Source organism: Rhamphochromis longiceps, linkage group LG17 (genome assembly GCF_057381845.1).
Source record: "Rhamphochromis longiceps isolate RC_006_pf linkage group LG17, R_longiceps_female_GT1.1, whole genome shotgun sequence".
Classification (NCBI taxonomy): domain Eukaryota; kingdom Metazoa; phylum Chordata; class Actinopteri; order Cichliformes; family Cichlidae; genus Rhamphochromis; species Rhamphochromis longiceps.
This window is the reverse complement of record NC_140573.1, coordinates 21808626-21828096: the sequence shown is the minus strand read 5'-3', so window position 1 is coordinate 21828096 and position 19471 is coordinate 21808626. Positions and strand designations below refer to the sequence as shown.

General features: G+C 40.8%; 1 protein-coding gene and 1 non-coding gene across 4 annotated transcripts in view; one reads left to right on the top strand and one right to left on the bottom strand.

The window, feature by feature from the left end:
* Nucleotides 1–4040: 4040 nt before the first annotated feature.
* trnav-uac (transfer RNA valine (anticodon UAC)) lies at nucleotides 4041–4113 on the bottom strand. Its single transcript has one exon. It is a non-coding gene; the product is annotated as a tRNA-Val (tRNA).
* Nucleotides 4114–11353: 7240 nt separating this feature from the next.
* The window catches only part of grip1 (glutamate receptor interacting protein 1), a 69446-nt gene continuing 61328 nt past the window's right edge, over nucleotides 11354–19471 (top strand). The window contains exon 1 of one of the 3 annotated variants that reach the window (XM_085387889.1): nucleotides 11354–11641. In XM_085387889.1, the coding sequence (XP_085244015.1) occupies nucleotides 11587–11641 (55 nt within the window). In that variant the 5' untranslated portion in view covers nucleotides 11354–11586. Of the gene's footprint in view, nucleotides 11669–19471 lie in introns of all 3 variants that reach the window. The other 2 variants (XM_085387885.1, XM_085387886.1) reach the window with 2 other exon arrangements.

Genomic DNA, 19471 nt, shown 5'->3' with positions numbered 1-19471 from the left:
TTCCAAATGTGAAAGCTGCTAATTCCATTGACAGTAATACACCCCAATACGATCAGAAATGCAGGCTTTGAACTGAGCGCTGATAACGAGCTTGGTGGCCCCTCTTCCATTTAGCATCTGTGTTTTCCAAAAAGAATTTAAAACTCTGATTTGTCTGACCTCAGCCTGAAGATCACAGGCAACCAATATTGCGCACAGAGATTCCTCCAGAATCTTTCAGTTATTTAGCGTAGATGATGAGAAATTCAAAGTTAAATTTGATTTATAAGATTTGTTTTTCCATTTTAATGAAGCCTTAGGGAAGATTAAAAAAAAAGATAAAGATACTAAATGATTATTTAAAACACAGCCTCAGTCATTGAACTCATACATCAGAAATAAAAGACACAAAGGATAAAATGATTTTTTTTATCTTCTAATTCTAACTTTCTGCATAAAAGTTAAACAGAATCACATATGAAATTTAAAAACAAAACAAAAAACGTCCCCCATCAGGACATAAAAGTTGCCTCCTTCAGTCAATCTGCTCTGCCCTATATATTTAAGATGTAATTTCACACTCGATTCCATGAAATCCTCTCACGGCCCCTCAGATTTACCCACTGTCGCTGCAGAGGGACTCAAAACTGCAGGCTGCAAACATCTGGACTAAACTGTGTTCTTGAATCCAGCAGTTTTACAAGCAGTGTTCAATGCTGTGATTCACCTGCAGCAGGTGTTTTTATTCAGAGCCTCAGTGAGAGCTCCGCCCTTTAACAGGATCTGTAAACTGTGTGTGTGTGTGTGTGTGTGCCTGTGTGTGTTTACAGCTATTTTGAGCATATTATCCTCTGCTCAGAAATGAATCACCACTCACACACACACAGTAATTTTATACATGCGGGAGACGCACTCAGGATATTCAGGATGCTGTTTTTGTTGCTTGAATGCATTCAGTATGCAATTCAGTCTCTCTCTCTGTGTGTGTGTGTGTGTGTGTGTGTGTGTGTGTGTGTGTGTGTGTGTGTGTGTGTGTGTGTGTGTGTGTGTGTGTGTGTGTGTGTAATGCTGATGTTGTGAGGACATGACTGTTTTCAGAGGTGTACTGTAGGATCCTCTAGGGACTAAAACAACGAGTCTCACTGTGTAAATATGAACATTAAAATGAAATCTGGATTTTATTTGATGTTAAAAGTCATCTGCGTGAAATTCAGGAATTAATATAAAATAAAATATTGCTCTTAGTAAATGGTGACTGTATTTTATCCTCGGACTCTGCTAGGGCAGCTTTGCATGATTCACATTCATCTTCTGTCTTAAAAAGGCTGTGTGGCGTGGGTGTGGTCCTTGGCCAGCTGCAGAGGAGGCGTGACGCAGTGAGCTCCCGGGGCGGCGCAGGGGCGGGGTGAACAGGTGTGCTGGGATCTGACAGTGATTGTGTCTCTTTATGTGTTGGCAGTGACAGACGGAGACGGAGGTGACAGCAGAGAAAGAGAGCGCGGAGTATATGTGTCCACGTTACCCCGAGTTTAATAAAAGGTTTCTGCATTGTCAAAGTCGCTCCGGCTGGTATTTCTTGGGTCCACCGTTACAGGCAGTTTTAGCCCCTCCCCCTCAGCCTGAGATTAGGAATAGCTGCTCTTGGTGATGTCATAAAAGTAAATGAAGAGAAAAACTCCTTGAAGTTGAGTGCTTAGCACAGTTAGAACATTTTTAATCAGATCAGAAACATGTACATCCTGAACTGAAGAAAAAATTCACAGCTGTATTACACGGACTGAGCTCCATGTGAGCTGCTTAACTGTGTGAATCTACAGGACAGTTCAAAATGCATGAACAATGTAGAACAAATGTGGAGGGATGCATCAAGTGTATAATCTTTGCTAAACCAAACCTATGGGTAAAGGAGAATGAAATTTCCATAGTGCATCAGTCGGAGCCCATATTACCAATAACTACCTCAATGCTGTTGGTCAGCAGGTGCTGGTGGAAACTGTGATAAAGGAAAGAGAAGAAGAGGAGAGGGATAGGCATATTAGGAGGCAGTGGGAGAGAAAGAAAGGCAGAAGAAGATAGACTTCTCAGTTTGTAAGAGATGTTCTGATTGAATCTCTGTTCTGAGTGAAATGAGCAGGGTTATTTCCACTTCTTCTTTTTTGGGGGGATAATTTTATTTTTTTATTCTTTCCACTTTTAACAGACAAACAAAATGTGAGGTCGGACATGTTGGCAGAGAAGCAAATGCAGCTCACACAAAGACCCAAATTTGAGTTGTGCACGTCACTGATTTCCACACATAATTATCTTTTCTTTGAAGGATTCAGGATGCGTTGCTCGCTTACGTTTAGGTTGCCACTTCTTTTAAGGCTCTGTTTTCTTGGTTACCATGGTGATGTGTTCCCACTTTGTCTGGACAACTGCAGACAGGGAATAGTTTCCTGCTGAAATACATTAGAAACATTACAAATTCATGCTGATTTTCACTATAACAGGCTCATCACCAGCTGCATCCATGAACACAAATACATGGCTTTTGCACAAAATGACAACAAAAGAAGGAAAAACAAACAAAGTAACGCACGAAAAGACCACAGAGTCTCCTCTGCGTTACTGTGAGTCAGTGTAACACACTCTGAAATTATGGAAACATGAGGCTGGGGGCGTGTTCATGTCTGCCTTCGGAAGAACCAGCCTCAGCTTCAGCTTGTCCTTGCTTCGGGTGCAGCTGGAGCTTCTCCAGGCCTGATTTTCAGGTTCAGGTTGGAGTCCGAGAGAAGGAAAAGGACATGCTTGGCATTAGTGAGGGGTCCTCACAGAGGTGGGAGCAGAGTGGTGTGTGTGATGAGTCACAGATCAGTTGAGTGGGATGTTTACAAACCCCCAGGCGCTCTCTCTTTCTGTTGACACATAATGCAGCCTCTGACATATGCACGCTGTGATTCCAGCGTGTGTGTGCGTGTTTGCATACGAGTGTGTTAAAGCATTGACAGCGTTTGACAGTAATCTATGAAATGAGGCTACAGCTGCATCTCAAGTACTCACAGTCTTCTTCTGAAATCTCTGAGGAAATAATGATGATGCACTTTTTTTTATTTCTCTAACTCGACGGAGACGCAATGAAGACGATCATTAATCCATTCACACTTTCAGACTCATCAGCTTATCATCAGCCTTGGCTTGATGAAGATGAAAAATCCTCGCAGGCTCACCTGAGTTCATCACTGTGTTCATGTCCTGCATGTTAATGAAGCTCCCAAGCTCAGGGTCCGACAGATGAAGCTCAGGCTGAAGCACCAAGAGCTGCAGTTTTGGTTTTGGTTTCCCCATAAACTGTAAATAAAAGATGACATTAGCCACATGGACTCCCCACTCTAATTAACTTGTCAAAATAGTCCTTATACTGAATGAAGCCCCTCAGTCTAGCCTCTCCTGTTTCTTTAAGAGCCTCCCTCCCTAAAAGTCCACTTTAGTCTGATTGATGAATTCCTGGAAGCTACTAGAAGGGCCACACCAAGGCTTTGAGACTGTATATAAAAGATGGGGATTTGGTGCATGAGTTCCAGTTTAGTGATGGTTTGATTTAAACCCCCCACTTCCTGTCACCTGTGGTTGATCCACCCATAGTCTCTGAGTGTCGTTCACCTCCTCTGATAGCTGTGAGACTTTGAGTTTGGACACAAAATTATACTAAAAGAGTTCACTGATGTTTGCCTGTTTTATTGCTGTTTGTCCTCCTGGATACAAACCAAACTGCAGCAGCTCTGGGTTTAGTGGAATTTCTTTTGGGATATGTTCCTCTTATCGCTCTAACCTCATCCATGTACGTCTGCAATATTTAACTTTCCCAAGTTCCACATGTTCGTAGCACCTGGTTAGTCTGAAAAACAGCTCCAGCCAATCCTCTACTTAGACTCAGTTTTCAAATAATCATATACATTTAAATTACTATATAAACTCTCTGATGAAAAGGAGACCATGTTTTTGTCTTTAAAAAAAAAAAGTTGTCAAAATTCATTATCCACCTCTGATCTAAGACATTCTTGGCATCAAAGCTGGATTTGTGGTTCCACTGGGGATTGAACCCAGGACCGTCTGCGTGTAAAGCAGATGTGATGACCGCTACACCACAGAACCACCTAGCCACACCAGGCTTAGCTCACATTCACTGCCCCAAATCAATAACGGTGACTAATTCAAATCTAAACCCCCTTTAAGTTGACATGGTAACTCATGAATTACTTCATTAGCAAAGATTACAAAACATCCAAACTCCATCAACTGCCTGAAAAGAAGATCTGAAGATGGAAATCTCCACCCAACTGCAAGCAAGCCCCTGCTGAATCAAAACCCACACTGTCCCACCAAGTACCCTGCTTTAATGTGTGCTTGACTCTAAGTCACACCACAGTTTACTAAATGAACCTCATGCTGCACTGACTTAAAACTGGCGACAAACAAAGTCTGAAGTTCTATATAGCCCATTTCCATTAGTACCTACTCGGATAAGCTTGATGTGACTCAACGTTTCTCTTGTTGCCAGATTTCAGCATTGGCAGAATTGATTTTCAAGGAGTCGCTTTCATGACTCATTCAGTCTGTTGATGTCACATTTTCAGATCACCTCAGATTACTTGGAACCCCGGGTGAGCAGGTACTTAAAAAGGTACCTGTTGCCAGGTACTACAACCTAATGAAAAACCTTTAAACCGTATTGAGCTGTCACAAGACAATTCAAGTAGATGCTAATCAAAAAGGGCTAATAAATGTCTTCTTTGCAGCCAGAGAAGTCACCCCCTGCTGGTCACTGGAAACAATGCAGCTCTGTTCTGAGAGCCAGTGAGTTGCAAAAATTTAGAACTTTTTGGCTCTTGAGGTTTTTTAAAACCCATCTTAGGTTTTTTTGGTGGTTAAGGTTCAGGTTAACACATTTATCTGTGATATAAAGCAATGAATTTCCCAGGCAGCAGTCCCTTTAATGGAGAGCAACATTTAGCCAAAACATGAAAACCGCTCAACCAGATGACCTCAAATTTGGCACAGAGCTCCCTGAAGCCCCCGGCAACACATGAGCCGAGTCTGAAGAATGAGCATGCACTGATTTCAGTAATTATGAATTACATGTTTAGACTGGAAGATCATCAAACTTATATATGAACTAAGTGTGAAGGACTAGGCCAGGCTCCATCTGCTGCTGCTGGGGATCATGTGAGATGGTCCAAAGCTACCGGGCATAGACTTAAATGGACCTGGTGGTGAGATCAGCTGTTTTTGAGGTCAGGAGTTCACTGGATGTATTTTATGATGTCCTGGGAGTCCTTACAGGCTGAAAATGGAGAGTCTGAACATATTTGAAGACACACTGACTGAGTGCAGATGACTCTGTGAGGAGATAAACAATGTTCACCATAAATACTGCTGATAGTTTGTGAGTGCAGGTTTGGTGTGAGAGCTGTAAAGCTGCAGGATTCTCTCTGATGGGACCACACGAGTCCCGCCCGCTCTCTTCATATCGAGGTCAGTCTCTGCTTTTTTGTCTTGTAGCCTGCAGAGACTCATTCTTCCGCTTCACTGCTGCTTTTCCTCCTGTCCCTCCTCCTCCTCCCTCTCTGTGCCAATCCACGGGGATGAAAGATGGCCGCTCGTCACATTGAAGGCTGTCAGTTAATCGCTGCACTTGTCAGACAGGCTGCCGTTGTTTTGACATACAGGGGATTTTTCTTTTCTTTTTTTACTCCTTCCTGTCAGAGTCCACTGCAGATGTAGTCCCACCTGTCTCTGTGTTTAAACTGTTATTTCTGACAAGAGGAGAAAAACATCTTCAGATAAAGTACTCTCAGCTTTAACCACAGCTGCAGATATTGTTCCACTGACCTGCTTGTTGAGCATAAATAATCCACACAGCAACATGTTAATGACTGAATGCTTAAAAACATAAAAACAAATTTTAATCATGAAAAAACTCATAAAAGAGTGTCTTTCGTCCCGTCTCTCACCCCGAACTGGTCACAGCAGGTGGCCGCACCTCCCTGAGCCTGGTTTTGCTGAAGGTTTCTTCCTGCTTAAAGGGAGTTCTTCTTTCTCACTGTCGCCAAGTGCTTGGTCATTGGGAGCTGACTCATTGATGGGTGTTCTCTGTATTATTATAGGGTCTTTATCATACAATATAAAGCACCTTGAGGTTAGCGTTCTTGTGATTAGGCACTTCTTCCTACTTCTTTTTTAAACATGTGAGGTTATTTATTGTAATTATGAATATGTTTTTTTTGTTTGTGGTTTTGTCTTTTTTGTTGTTTTATTTTAAAAATATTCAGAATAAAGGCATAATAATAATAATTTGCATATTCTAACTTGCGGGATCAACAGAACCTCTTTCCAGTCATGTTAATGCAGTTATAGCTTTAACAGTGTGGGAGAAAGGAGGTGATTTTTGTCCAGTGAGTCAGAATCAGATCAAACATCCAGAGCATCGGTGTTTGTTTCTGTTAATCTGATGTTAGACTCCTGCAGTTCATCTAAACTATGATGTCCTGTGATGCTCAGAGTTGGTTACTGACAAAGAAACGAGATGTTGGCTTCAGATTGTGACACTTGGAGTTGGTGTGAAATGGATTCGGTTGCAGTTTCCAACACAGCTTACATGTTGTTTTTAATGTGGATCACCATCATGTTGATGTCTCGGTACTCATGAAGCTATGAGGGATTAAACACCAAATTTCAATGCACTCTTCTGCCCTCTGAGGGCCTGTAACTCAGAAGATGTTCATAGTGTGAAGGTAAAGTTTGTCAAACCCTTTCAGAGAGGAGATAAGTTGACCCACAGAAGCACCAGAGATCATGTCATAACCTGTTCAGGCAGGATAAAGATGGGTTCATGGGTCCTACAGAGATTCATCTTTAAATCCAGACATTTTAAAAAGTAGAACTGGGTATGTGTATCATTTTGATCTGGACTTTGAGATCTGCACAGTTTTCAAAAATGAGTTCTTCCATGTCATGTTTATGTAGTCATTTTGTTCATTTTCAGTGGGACAGGGCAATCGCACCCCTCAGTTACACACTGAAATGATCATGGCCTGTAATGTTCTGATTGGTGTTTGTGGACTCATATTAATTTCCTCCAAGTTTTTCTTCTGTTCAGTCGCATATGTACTAATTTGTGTACATGCACACAAAAATATTATTCTCTGTGTTTAGAGGGTATAAAACTCAGAGCAAATAATCACTCAGAAAGATAATTACATGCAATTTATATTAATTTTAATAGCTTTGAGTTAAATGAATCATTAAGTATAATAAAAAAAACAACTTTAGTACGTTTCTAGAAACATTACAGTTTGGATTAAAACACCCCCTTTTTCTTTTAATGCTCCCGTCTCTCGGTCGCCATGGTGACATGACTCTCTCACTTCATTAACATGACGTCACCTACACCACGTTCTCCTTTCCTTTAAACTTTTAGTGGAATAGCCCTTTAATCCTCAGCTGGGAGGCGATGGGGTGAATTCCTCAGAGGCGAGTCGGGACAGGAACCAGATTTCAAATATCTTCGAGCAGCCATTATCTGTGTGTGGCTTCCTGTTAATACATCTGCAGGTTCACTGCTGCCCACATCTGTGTGCTTTATCACTTCATTTTAGAGCTGAAGCTGGAAATCAAACACAGGGGTCATATTTATTTTATACCCTATGTAATAAAATTACTGCAGGAGGTTGGAAATGCTTTAAAAAGATCCCACTGCTAGGACTGAGGCAGAAACCATCCCAAACATGTCTTGATATCAGGAGGAGTCACTCCCAGCAGTGCTCGGTGTACATTTATTTTAAGTTGTTTGGGAGTCAAAGGTCAGAAGTCTACACAAATCCAGAGGGGCAAATACAAAAAAAAAAAAAACAGCTGGGCATTTCATTTCAAGTCTGCTGATAACAAGAAGCTTTTCCCGGATAATCATTCCAAATGTTTTAGTAAAAGTATAATAAAATATATTTTATATGAAGTTTAAAAAATTCATTCTTCATTCATTCATTTTTATTTTATTTTATTTCGTTTTATTTTATTTTTTGACTTTGTGCTGTTCTGCATTTTGGTCTGTTGTTTGCAGATGTGCTATAAACTTAAAAATACACTGACTAGATCAGTCCGTTTTTTCACACTTGGCTGTCAGCCCTTGTGCTTATTTTTGACCCACATGGCCCACAAAACACCAGAACTGTATGTTAATACATCAATTTTACATTTCTGTAGTGAGAATTAATTTCTCAATATTCGCAGATCTTTGTAATACCGCCCTGTAAACATCTCCTGGTCAACGTTCCCTCTAAGCTGTGCATGTGCGCAATTGCGCACTGACAACATGTACAACCACTGGAGATGTGAGCAGGACAGAAGGAACAATTGACGGAAAAGTGTGGACTTTATACCAGTTTATAAATTGTGTTGATAGGCCACATAAAACCAGAGTTATGATAAAAATATTTGCAATGTTTGGTTTTCTTCCTGAATACTATCGTTGTTTATATTTACTGCGGGAAGAAACGGTAAAAACGGCGTTTTATAATGAAAACGCTCGAAAGCACTCTTCGCCTGTGAGCAAAAACAACGCCCAAAACCCCCACCCTTTCCTATTGGTCGAAAAATGTACCATGTAGACCAATCAAAAAATGATATGGCAACATGGCATTTAGATGTTTAGGAAGGGGGGATGTTTTAGGAGTGATGGCGGTGTTTTGAGATGTGAGACATTTGCGACGTTTAGCGCAAATCCTGTGTAGTTAGTGTGTAGTGTAGCCACTAGTTTTGTTGTGTGTGTCAGAACAATGAGGCGACTGCTGAATGTTACAGGTGTTACAGGAGTGATACATCTCCTGTTGTCAGGCCTGCAGGTATCAGACTGTTCTCCTTCATCTCATAGTGGAGAGAAATTATTTTTGGGAGTTGCACAAATAATTTGTGTGGCATCAAATTTGATGCAGAACAGCTGATTGTTCTGTAAATAGTTTGAAATGTTTGTTTAAAAAAACGCCTTGGCTGCATTTTTAGGTAAACAGCTGCAAAAATCTCAGTTACTTTTTTGAAGAAGTAACTATATAATTAATTGCCCAACATTGGTCATTATATACTGTATATACAGACAGAGAGTTACAGGACTCTCTCCCAGACCACAGACTCATACTCATAATACAAGTCAGAGCTTTATAAAAATCAGAAAAGAAAAAAAAAAAGGAAAGTTGTGTTTTCAAAATTGGAGTTCAAGTTATTTTTACTTCCAATAGTGTTAACATACTACACAGGTCATGAACAAGATTTTTTTTTTTTAATTTTCATTGTAAGTGGGCTAAAGCAGTTAATTAAAAGTAGTCTAACATAAATGTAAATGCTGTAATTTGATTATTTTAATAAACCATGTAACTTGGATGGATTTGATGCTGGCGTGACCACAGTGACCATGTCTGCTGTTGCTCACAGTGGTCCACGGGATCGCTCAGGGAGTTTGTGTGTTCGCTCAGACACATGAAAAATTAGAGGGAACATTGCTCCTGGCAACAAGAGGTTGAGACAGAATTGGATAAATATCAACAGCTTATTTTAAAAATCACATAATGATTTATGTTTATGGACACCATGAAATTCAGCCTAAACCATTATTTTCATAGTTATATTAAAACATATATATAACATATATACGTATTACAGAGTGCTTCACAACAAAGAAGCAAAACATTAATTAATGCATTAGTTACCCAAAAGCAATGGCAAATGTGTATAAATTGTTCAGCATTATTGGGGCCCTCACAGATATACGATAACATGTGCAATAATGATCCTCCATACAATCAAAGACGCTGGCTTTGAAATTTGGGCTTCGATTGCATTGCTTAAATAAACAAAACCCTTCCTAGAATAACTGTGGTCTGGAAGGACATAGTGTTCATGATCTCAAAGAAGCTCAGATTCAGTCCTCAGAATATTTTCACTCTTCGAGTCCAGAGGAGCATTTCTGGGTCCTCTTTACAGAAAAAAAAACCTCAACAATTCTTTCATGGATTCAAAAGTCTTATCTGTTCTTGCCAAATTACTTGTTACTATATGTGTATCTATAAATAACTACTGCAGTGTTCTGGGTAACAAACTAAAAAAAAAATCTCTTTGTCATTCTTTTGTTTCTCGTTGTTGCCGTTTTGCATGATTTTATGCTTTTTTAAATTTCCAGTAGAGGTATTTTTTTGAATATTTTTGTGTCCCTCTGGAGCCACTGTGGTCATATTGTATATTTCAGTGTTCTTGTTATTATTTGTTGTCGGTTTGTTTCTCTCTATGCTTGTTTTTTTTCTTTCCCTCTGTAATAGTTGTCATTTTTTCACTTTAACTTACATTTTTCCCTCTTTGTTCTAATTCTGCATCAGCATTGGTGTTATGACAGCCCAGGGGTCCAGGCCCATTCACAAAGGTCACTGTGCCCCCTCAGCTGAATTCTGCTGACATACTTTTACAACTATAAGTAAGAGTAAGACACACAACTTGGCAATGAAAATACCAAATACCAAGATCACCATCAAATTATTATTAGAATATATATTTTTGTGATGACTTTTCACTACTTGTGGCTTTTGTTGGTGTTGTATCGACTTGTAGCTCTTTTGCCTGTTTTTCTTTTGTTTGCTTGTTTTTTCATCTTGTCATCATTTTGTCCATTGTTGCTGTTTTTCACCTCTTTGTGTACAGAATATGGTCTCTGGACCATGTCCTGCTGGTTCTGGTTCAGTAGTTCCTCCACGCCTCTGCCTCTATGGATCTTCATCACTGTACAGGCTGACTGGCTGCTGGAGGAGGATGTCTGGCTCACAGTCTTATTGATTTCTTTCTGTCTCTTTACAGATTCTCTCTCTATCTCTGCTCTGAATGAATGAAGACAGTAGAACGGTGCGCCACTAGCAACGTTTCTGTAGGAACTAAACTATGAACCAGATACATTTGTCATTAGAACCTTCAGTGGAACCTGGATACATTTGTAACAGTTTTTAGAACCTTTGGTGGAACCTGGATACATTTGTAACAGTCTTTAGGACTCTCAGTGGAACCTGGATACATTTGTAACAGTCTTTAGGACTCTCAGTGGAACCTGGATACATTTGTAACAGTCTTTAGAGCCTTCAGTGGAACCTGGATACATTTCTAACAGTCTTCAGAAACCTCTGTAACATCAAAGCGTCAGTGCCTCGCGGGCTCCTTCACGGTCATCACGTCACCCACTCTCTTTCTTTTGACCATCTCTGTAAACGTCGCTCTCCCGCTCCCGTGAGACCACAGCGAGGCTCGCGGGGGTAGAGTTACAGATGGGGGGAGGGGGTAGAGAGACATAGACAAAGAGGAGGAGTGGGGAGAGAGAGAGAGAGAGAGAAGGAGGCTCGCGTGCCTGTGTGAGGTTGAAAAGAGGGAGAGGTAGAGAGAGGTAGGCTCGTGCAGGGGGAGGTGGATCCCTGTGTAGTGGAGCAGCTTAAGCTAAAGCTAACTAGCCATGTTGCTGTCGCCGCTGCTGTTGCTCCTTCCGTTGCTGGTGGTGTGTGTCTGCTAGCGGCCGCCCTGGACTCCCTATCCGCCCTGAGGTGCATCATGCCCGGCTGGAAGAAAAACATCCCGGCCTGCCTCCAACCGGACCAGGAGGGAGGTACGATCAAACCGGCGACTAGTGTGTGTATGTGTACACTAATTATCGCTCGTGCAATCTCTTGTGCAGCGTGGTTTGGCGCCGCTGGTGGAGCTCGCGCAGACGGTTGGTGTCTTTAAATTAGTGAAACTTGGTAACTGATACCCAGTGAGTGAGTGAGTGAGAGCGGCGCACGCGCGTGTACGCACGCATGCATGCATGCGCGCGAGAGTGTGTGTGTTGTCTCCTGTTAATCTGACGCAGCGGCTGAGGTTACAGCGACGTTACGGTGATTTTTACGTTGATCAGCCGGTGACCGGTTACTAGCAGTGGGGCTGCTAACGGGCTAACAGGCGGGTAAACCGAGCGGGATAAACGGCTGGTCAAGCGAAGGTCTGCCCTTGTATGAGTGTGTGCGCGCGGGCGGTGTTACAGTGAAATGTGTGACCTCAGTTTAGTTGGATGAATGTGGAAATGGAGGGCTTGACTACATGATGACAGGTGAGCCGTTTAAATGCCTGGCATACAGACCGGTGCTCGGTAAAATCGGTGACTAAGGCTTTCTGACAGCAGCCTGTAATGTCTCCATAACACCCCCTCCATAACGCCACACATGGCTGAATGCTGTAGGGTGTTAAACCCACAGTGAGTGTGTGCATTTGGATGTTTTGTGGTGTTTGTTAAAGGGAACCATTTATGCCTTTTGCATCATTCACGTTCAGAGTAAGCTTTAATAATCTAATTCTGTGCCTCCATGTCCAAAATAAGCTGTTTTATCGCCACTCTGCTCTCTCTATAAGACCCTTCTCCCTTTCATCCAGTTGGCCAGCCTCTGGAAGCTTGCTGATGGGCAGCTCTGAGTTCTTGTGAGCTGCAGTGACAGCTCGAAAAAGCAATTTATTAGTCAGTTAGGATGTATGTAGGAAGTGTGTTCTTTAGGAGATGTGTTTTGTGCATGCTGGTCAAGACTCTTCTGACCCAAAACGACCAAGCTTTGTTTTGTCTTCGTACTCAAAGCCCAATAAATAGCAAGACTGGGCCATCTTCACTGTCCTTATCGGCACAGGTCCTCCTAAATACAGTATAAACATGGATGCAACTTTCTTTTCAGACCCCACCAGGGGGCGACACTCCTGGTTGCAAAAAGTCTGACATTTGAATAGAAGTCTATGGGAAAATTACCCTACTACTAACTGAATCCATGACTCCAGTTTTAGTTAAAACAAGGTCATTTTGCGGGATGAGTTACTGCCCAAAGTGGAGGATTTTGAGTACCTCGGGTGGTGTCTGTAGTGATGTGGATGCTGTACCTGTCCGTTGTGGATAATCTGAGTGTAAAAGCAAAGTTCAGTCTACGTTCCTACCCTCACCTCTGGTCCTTGAGGTCTGAGTATTGACCGAACGAATGAGATCAAAGATACAAGGGGTAAAAATGAACTTTCTACAAAGGGTGGCTGGGATCTCCCTTAGACTTAAGGGTGAGAAGTTCAGTCATTTGGGAGGAGCACCGAGTTAAGCCGCTACTGCTCCACAGGTGAGGTGGTTCAGGCATGTCCTCCTGGTAGGATACCACAGGGGTAGACCCAAGACACGTTAGAAAGACTCATCTCTCAGCTGGTGTGGAAATGCTTTGGTGTTCTCTGGATGAGCTGGAGGAGGTGGAGGAGTAGAATGCTGCACCGTGACCCAGCCTTGAATAAGCAGTAGAAAATGGATGAAGTTAGTTCTGTAAATTCTGGTCACTCTAAGTGGTAGAAAGCAGGATAAGTATGTTCACTGGACTTGTGATTGATTTTACGTTGCACACGTTCATTTCCATTTCAAAAAGCAAGGTACAATTATTTATTACTATGAACAAACAACTGCTCATTCTTTACTGTGAGAACAGGCCGACTGGCTCAAGAAAAGAACTTCATAGTGAGGTTTGCTTCACGGGTGAACTTGGAGCTGTGATTGGTGGACATACTTTTTTTTTTTTTTTAATGGCTCTGCACGATCAAGCCATTGGTGATATGGAACCCTGTTCATGTGTTGGGAAATAATCTAGCAGCTTTGTTTCATGTGTGGGCTGGGAAAAGCATTAGAGAAGAGTCATGTCCCCACAGTCAGCTAGGGTCTTGAACTTTAATCCCGTCTACATTTAAAATGATTCAATCTAGCTAGTGGACAGTTGTTGTCTTTTGGATGCCACATCATCTCTTTCTTCAACCTCAGTGGATAGTTTGACCTTCTTGGTAGAGTTAATAAGGGGAATAAAAAAATATCAGTCAGATTATTTGGCAAAGCCTACCACCTATTATTCTATTTTTCAGTGAGCGAACTGTTTGGGTAAAAAGATAAAAAAAAAGCTTGTTCCAAGTATCGTGAATGTGGAGACATTGCTTGTTATCGTAGTCTTTGGTAGGATAAATTCAAATATCTTTGGGGTTTCATTTACTAAACAATCATTTGTAAATGAAAGTTAGTGTCAAAGGTTTTGTTTTTGTTTTTTTGTTTTTTTTTAACCATACTGTGCTCTTCTGTGGTCTTGAAAGCCACAAACCAAAGCACTGTGTAGAATGTATGTGGATACTTTTCACTCTTCAGCAAGTAGGTGAACTCCTGTTTATCTGGGCATTTCTAAATTGGATTGAACATTTTGTCATATTGATTATAACGTAATTGGTTTTAAATATAATCCAGTATTTATTAGAAATGATCATTAGCTCTCTTTTGTTGTACATAAAACTTGAGTCTATACAGAGGCATCCTGTCATGACAATAAGCTGAAGTTTAATGAACCCGATTTTAAGAAGATTTTGATTGACCACATGGCCAAGCTAGAATAGAAACAAACATGTCAACACTCACCTAAGGTGTACTCACAGTAGGTTTTCCTCCTTTTATACTCTGTGTCAGATTCAGCAAACCATTTTAGCTCACTTTATAAAAACTATTCATGACCACTGCCACACATTCTCCACTTTACTTAAGAGGTGTGTTTTTATTCACATTATTCCTGAAGAGACCTGAACAGACAGCTAAGTGTTTAACATTATCCAGATTTGTGGGTCATGAATGTAAGAGTTAACCTTTAACTGCTCCCAATAGGATCCCAGCTCTGTAGTGAACCTTTATGGGCACTAAGAAGACCTACATGAATACCAATGGGTGGTGCAACAAACTGAAGATGCAATAATTCCTCTGTTGCCAACAATTTTGTCTCTTCATTATAAATTTGGCAGATGAGCACCCAAATTCTGGGCAGCTGTTTAAGGTCTAACTTCCCCACAAAGGATGAATAAAGTTTATTGAACTGCTAAATTCTGAAAATAGTGAAGCCTGCGATTTGAGTGGGTACCAATTAATCTCCTTCATAAATGAAACTATGAAATGTAAACATATCCTAATTGGAAGGGGTCGTGTCTTCACGTCTTACTTATCCACCCACAGCGTGCTGATTGACCTCTTATAAAATCTTTGCCTTTTTATTATTAATTACTTGGTTATAACAACGAATGATAATCCCAGGAGCATCTTTTCTTTTAGTTTTCTGTCAAAATCCAATTTTTCATTCTGAATTTGTTCACATTTATGTATTTCATTCATTTATTCTCATTTATAAAATAATTTTATTCTCGCATTGTAAAAACTTCTTGTTTTTCCGACTGCAAAAAGTACTATATTAATATCGCTTGCTTATTGACTCATATTTGAGGCTTATTTATGATCATCCTTCAATTTCTTTCCAGACGGCCTAGACCAAAATAAAAGTTTAATTTATTTTAAATAAATCCCAAACATTTGCTGATTTTCAGAAAGAGAAATGTGAAACTATAACACTTTCTCTTTTTTATGTAACTGCAAATTAAACATTGTTGAGTGTCATCAGCATATAAGTGGTACCGTATTTTCACAACCATAAGGCGCACTTAAAAGTCTTAGATTTTCTTCAAAAAGTGCGGCGCGCCCTATAGCGCGGTGCGCCCTATGTGTTGTAAGGAGGACGTAGTAGAGAACACCATGAGAACGTTAAAGGGTGAAGTGTGGGCGTTGATCGTATATACCGGGACAATCGCACATACCTGTATAAAAGGACAGGTATGTGCATTATGCAGGACATCGTTGTTTTAACAACCCTGAAAATGGCAAAGAGACACGCTTACGAAGCACAGTTTAAACTGAAGGCCATCAGCTACGCGGAGGAACATGGAAATCGAGCAGCGGCGAGAGAATTTAAGATTAACGAATCGATGGTTCGCAAATGGAGGAAGCTGGAAAACAAGCTCCGGCAGGTCAAGAAAACGCAGCTGAGTTTCCGCGGACATAAGGCGAGGTGGCCCGAGTTGGAGGAAAGACTCGAGCGGTGGATCATCGAGCAAAGAGCGAGCGGGAGAAGCGTTTCGACGGTCACCATTCGGCTAAAAGCAGTTTCACTAGCTGAAGAGATGAACATTGAACATTTCCAAGGAGGTCCGTCTTGGTGCTTTCGTTTTATGAAACGGTGCCATTTTTCCATCCGGACCAGGACTACGGTAGCGCAGCAACTTCCAGCGGATTATAAGGAAAAGCTGGCCATTTTCCGCTCCTACTGCAGCAAACACATCGGCGACAAAAACATCCAGCCCAGCCACATCACAAACATGGACGAGGTCCCGCTCACTTTTGACATCCCGGTGAGTCACACTGTGGAGAAGAAGGGGACCAGCACGGTAGCGATAAGCACAACGGGGCACGAAAAGTCTTCTTTTACTGTTGTGCTTGGCTGCCATGCTAATGGACAGAAACTGCCGCCTATGGTGATTTTTAAGCGAAAGACTTTGCCTAAAGAGAAGTTTCCAGCAGAAATCATCATTAAGGCAAATGAAAAGGGCTGGATGGATGAGGAAATGATGAAAGACTGGCTGAGGGAGGTGTATGTAAGGAGACCAGGTGGTTTTTTCCACGCAGTTTCACTAAGAGTGGAAGGCAGCGCCGGGCGAGTTACGCCACAATTTGCCAATGGATTGTAGATGCTTGGGCTAACATGTCTGCTGGCACTGTTGTTCAAGCTTTCGCAAAAGCCGGCATCGTTTCCGAGGAGCCGCACGGCACGGAAAGTGACTCTGACAGTGAAGACAGTGAACCTGGCATGTTTGATGGAGATTTAGCGCAGCTGTTCAATTCAGACACAGAGGATGAGGACTTCGATGGGTTTGATTGATGATAAAAATGTGAGTACCAAACTTTGTTTTGCTCCTGCTTTATTTTTAAATACGCACACTTGTATGCTTGTGTGTTGTTGATGATGACGATTATTGGTAATAAAAATGTGAGTACCAAACTCAGTTTTGCTCCTGCTTTATTTTTAAATACGCACACTTGTATGCTTGTGTGTTGTTGATGATGACGATTACCGGCAATAGAAATGTGAGTAAGGTACCGAATTCAGGTTTGCTCCCGCTTTATTTTTAAATACGCATACGGTACTTGTATGCGCCCTATGGTCCAGTGCGCCTTATGTGTGTTAAATACAGTAAGGGCACACATAACTGAGACTGCGCCTTTTAGCACAGTGCGTCTTATGGTCGTGAAAATACGGTACTAATGGAAAACGTCTCAGTAATCTGTCCCGAGTGTATCAGATATAAAATTAATAACGGTAGCCCCAGAATTGTGCCCTGGGGAACACCACGAAGATTTGAACCAGTAAGTGCTTCAAAAAGTAAGTGCCTTGAAAGTAAAAGGGCCCTTAAGTTGTCTGGCATGAATTCAGTAGCTATATAAATAAAATGTGATTTATTGATATATTTGACTAATTTCTTATGCACTTCCCCAAACAAAACAAATAAACAACCCCCCCCCCCCCCCCAAAAAAAAAATAAAATAAAATAAAATAAACAAACAGTGTCCCATGTTTCAGACTCTTTTGATTAAAAAAAATAGTAAACTCTGTATTTGGATTTTCCATTGCTTCTTGTTAAAAAAAATCAAAACCAATGTTTTCACAGTGTCCTTACAATTTACAGACAAAACAATGAACAAAAGCATCATTAAACAAACTAACTGATAATGAACCCAATAATTATTCCTAGCTTTGGATGAGTATAAGTGACTGAAAAAGCCTCTACAATCTGAGCAGTTTGAGCCTCAGAGCCATTTTCCAAACACGTTACGGTGCTGCTTTGGTGTTGTGTTGTAAACCTGTGTGTGGGGCTCCTGGAGAGATAATAATATAATCGTGTGTGTGTGCGCGTGTGTGTACAGCTTCCAGCTAAACTGGTCATAGTCCTTCACAGCGGGATGCTGGGAAAAAAGAACAAAACACCAAAATGTTAAACGCTAAGACCCAAACACAACAGGACAAAAAAAATATCACGCAGCTGAAAGCAGCAGAATAAATATAGACAACGGGTAAATAATACATAGACAGACCATGACGGAAACACGGTGTACTACTATACTTACATGTTTATCGCTACTGCTTCATGTCACTACTCATCTCAAAGGGATTTGACTCAAAGAAAATGAGAAATTAAATCTAAACACAGGAGTCAGGAGTAACGCAGGAGCCCCGTGAGATAAAATGATGAAAAACTGAGCAGAATTTTGGGTTAATTAGTTAAATTTTCCCATGAGTTTTTTTCTTAACTGAGCAGGGAAACCCAGAGTTAAATAAAAATAAATCTTATGTTCTCATGTTCAAGAAATTCAGGCAGTGATTAGATGTGACAACAGCTGATTTGTAGGTAGAAAGACAGGAAAAACAAGAACATAAGTGAGCAAATTAACAGCTTAAATTACTGATATTTAATTTAAAATACTCTAAGAAATCACCCAAACTCCAAGCGTAACCCCTGATCCTAAGTAAAATATGTGATCTTGTTCTCATAAAAAGTGTTTCATCAAGTCTCCAGAATTTAGGCATTTTCATACACTACCCCATTTTCAGAGGTCCAGAAGTAATTGTAAAACCAAATATAATTTTCATTTTAGTAATTGTTTTCGATACTTTGATAATAATCCTTTGCAGTGAATGACTGTCTGAAGTCGAGTATCCATGGACGTCGTCAAATGAAAAACCTTCTCCCTCGAGATTCTCAGAAACTGTCAGTCCATTATTTTGATTAAAATTGTTTTTTCATTTTCTTCCATTTTTTTCCTAATACTGCAGTTTGATCTGCTGCCATTAGACCTGTCTGTGTTTCTGATTGGTCACTTCTGGCAGCATTGTCTCTTTCAAGCTGGATTGGGAAACCTTAGGGATGAAGCCAGAGAGGGAAATCATATCCTGGCTATGTTGAACTTGCATCGTGGGACAGAGCCCCGGAGAAGAGGTGGAAAGTCGATAGATGGATGGTTATGTCAACATCTCTTAGACCTCTAATTGCTGTCATGAATCCATTGATATCACATTCTTTCAGTGTCTCTTACAGATTTGTAGTTTCATTTATATTGAGGTGTAATTTTCTTTAAGCTCATGTTTTGTTAGTATTTAACATGTGAGGGCTCAGATATGTTTAAAGTTCAGTGTTTTACTTTAGAATTTGGTGCAAAGTGACATCTGAAGTACTGGAAATTAATGATGAGACTATTACACTCGCTGCCTTGTACAAGTTTGACGTGATCATGATGACGCCTTTCCCTTTTTTTTTTTTCCTTTCTTTTTTTTTTTTAAGCGCACCTGGTGCCATTAGAAGCAGCTGTATTAGCTGTTAGACCTTCCTGATTAAAATGTGGTGGATCTAAAGGAAGCTATCCCAGGATTATTTTTTATGAAAATGTGGCGATTTTCAGGGAAGTTCTGCAGAATCTTTCTCTGTGATTTCTAAGCGGCTTTCTGCTCGTCTGTTCCTGTAATCTTGCAAAGTTTCAAATCCCTGCCAGAGACCT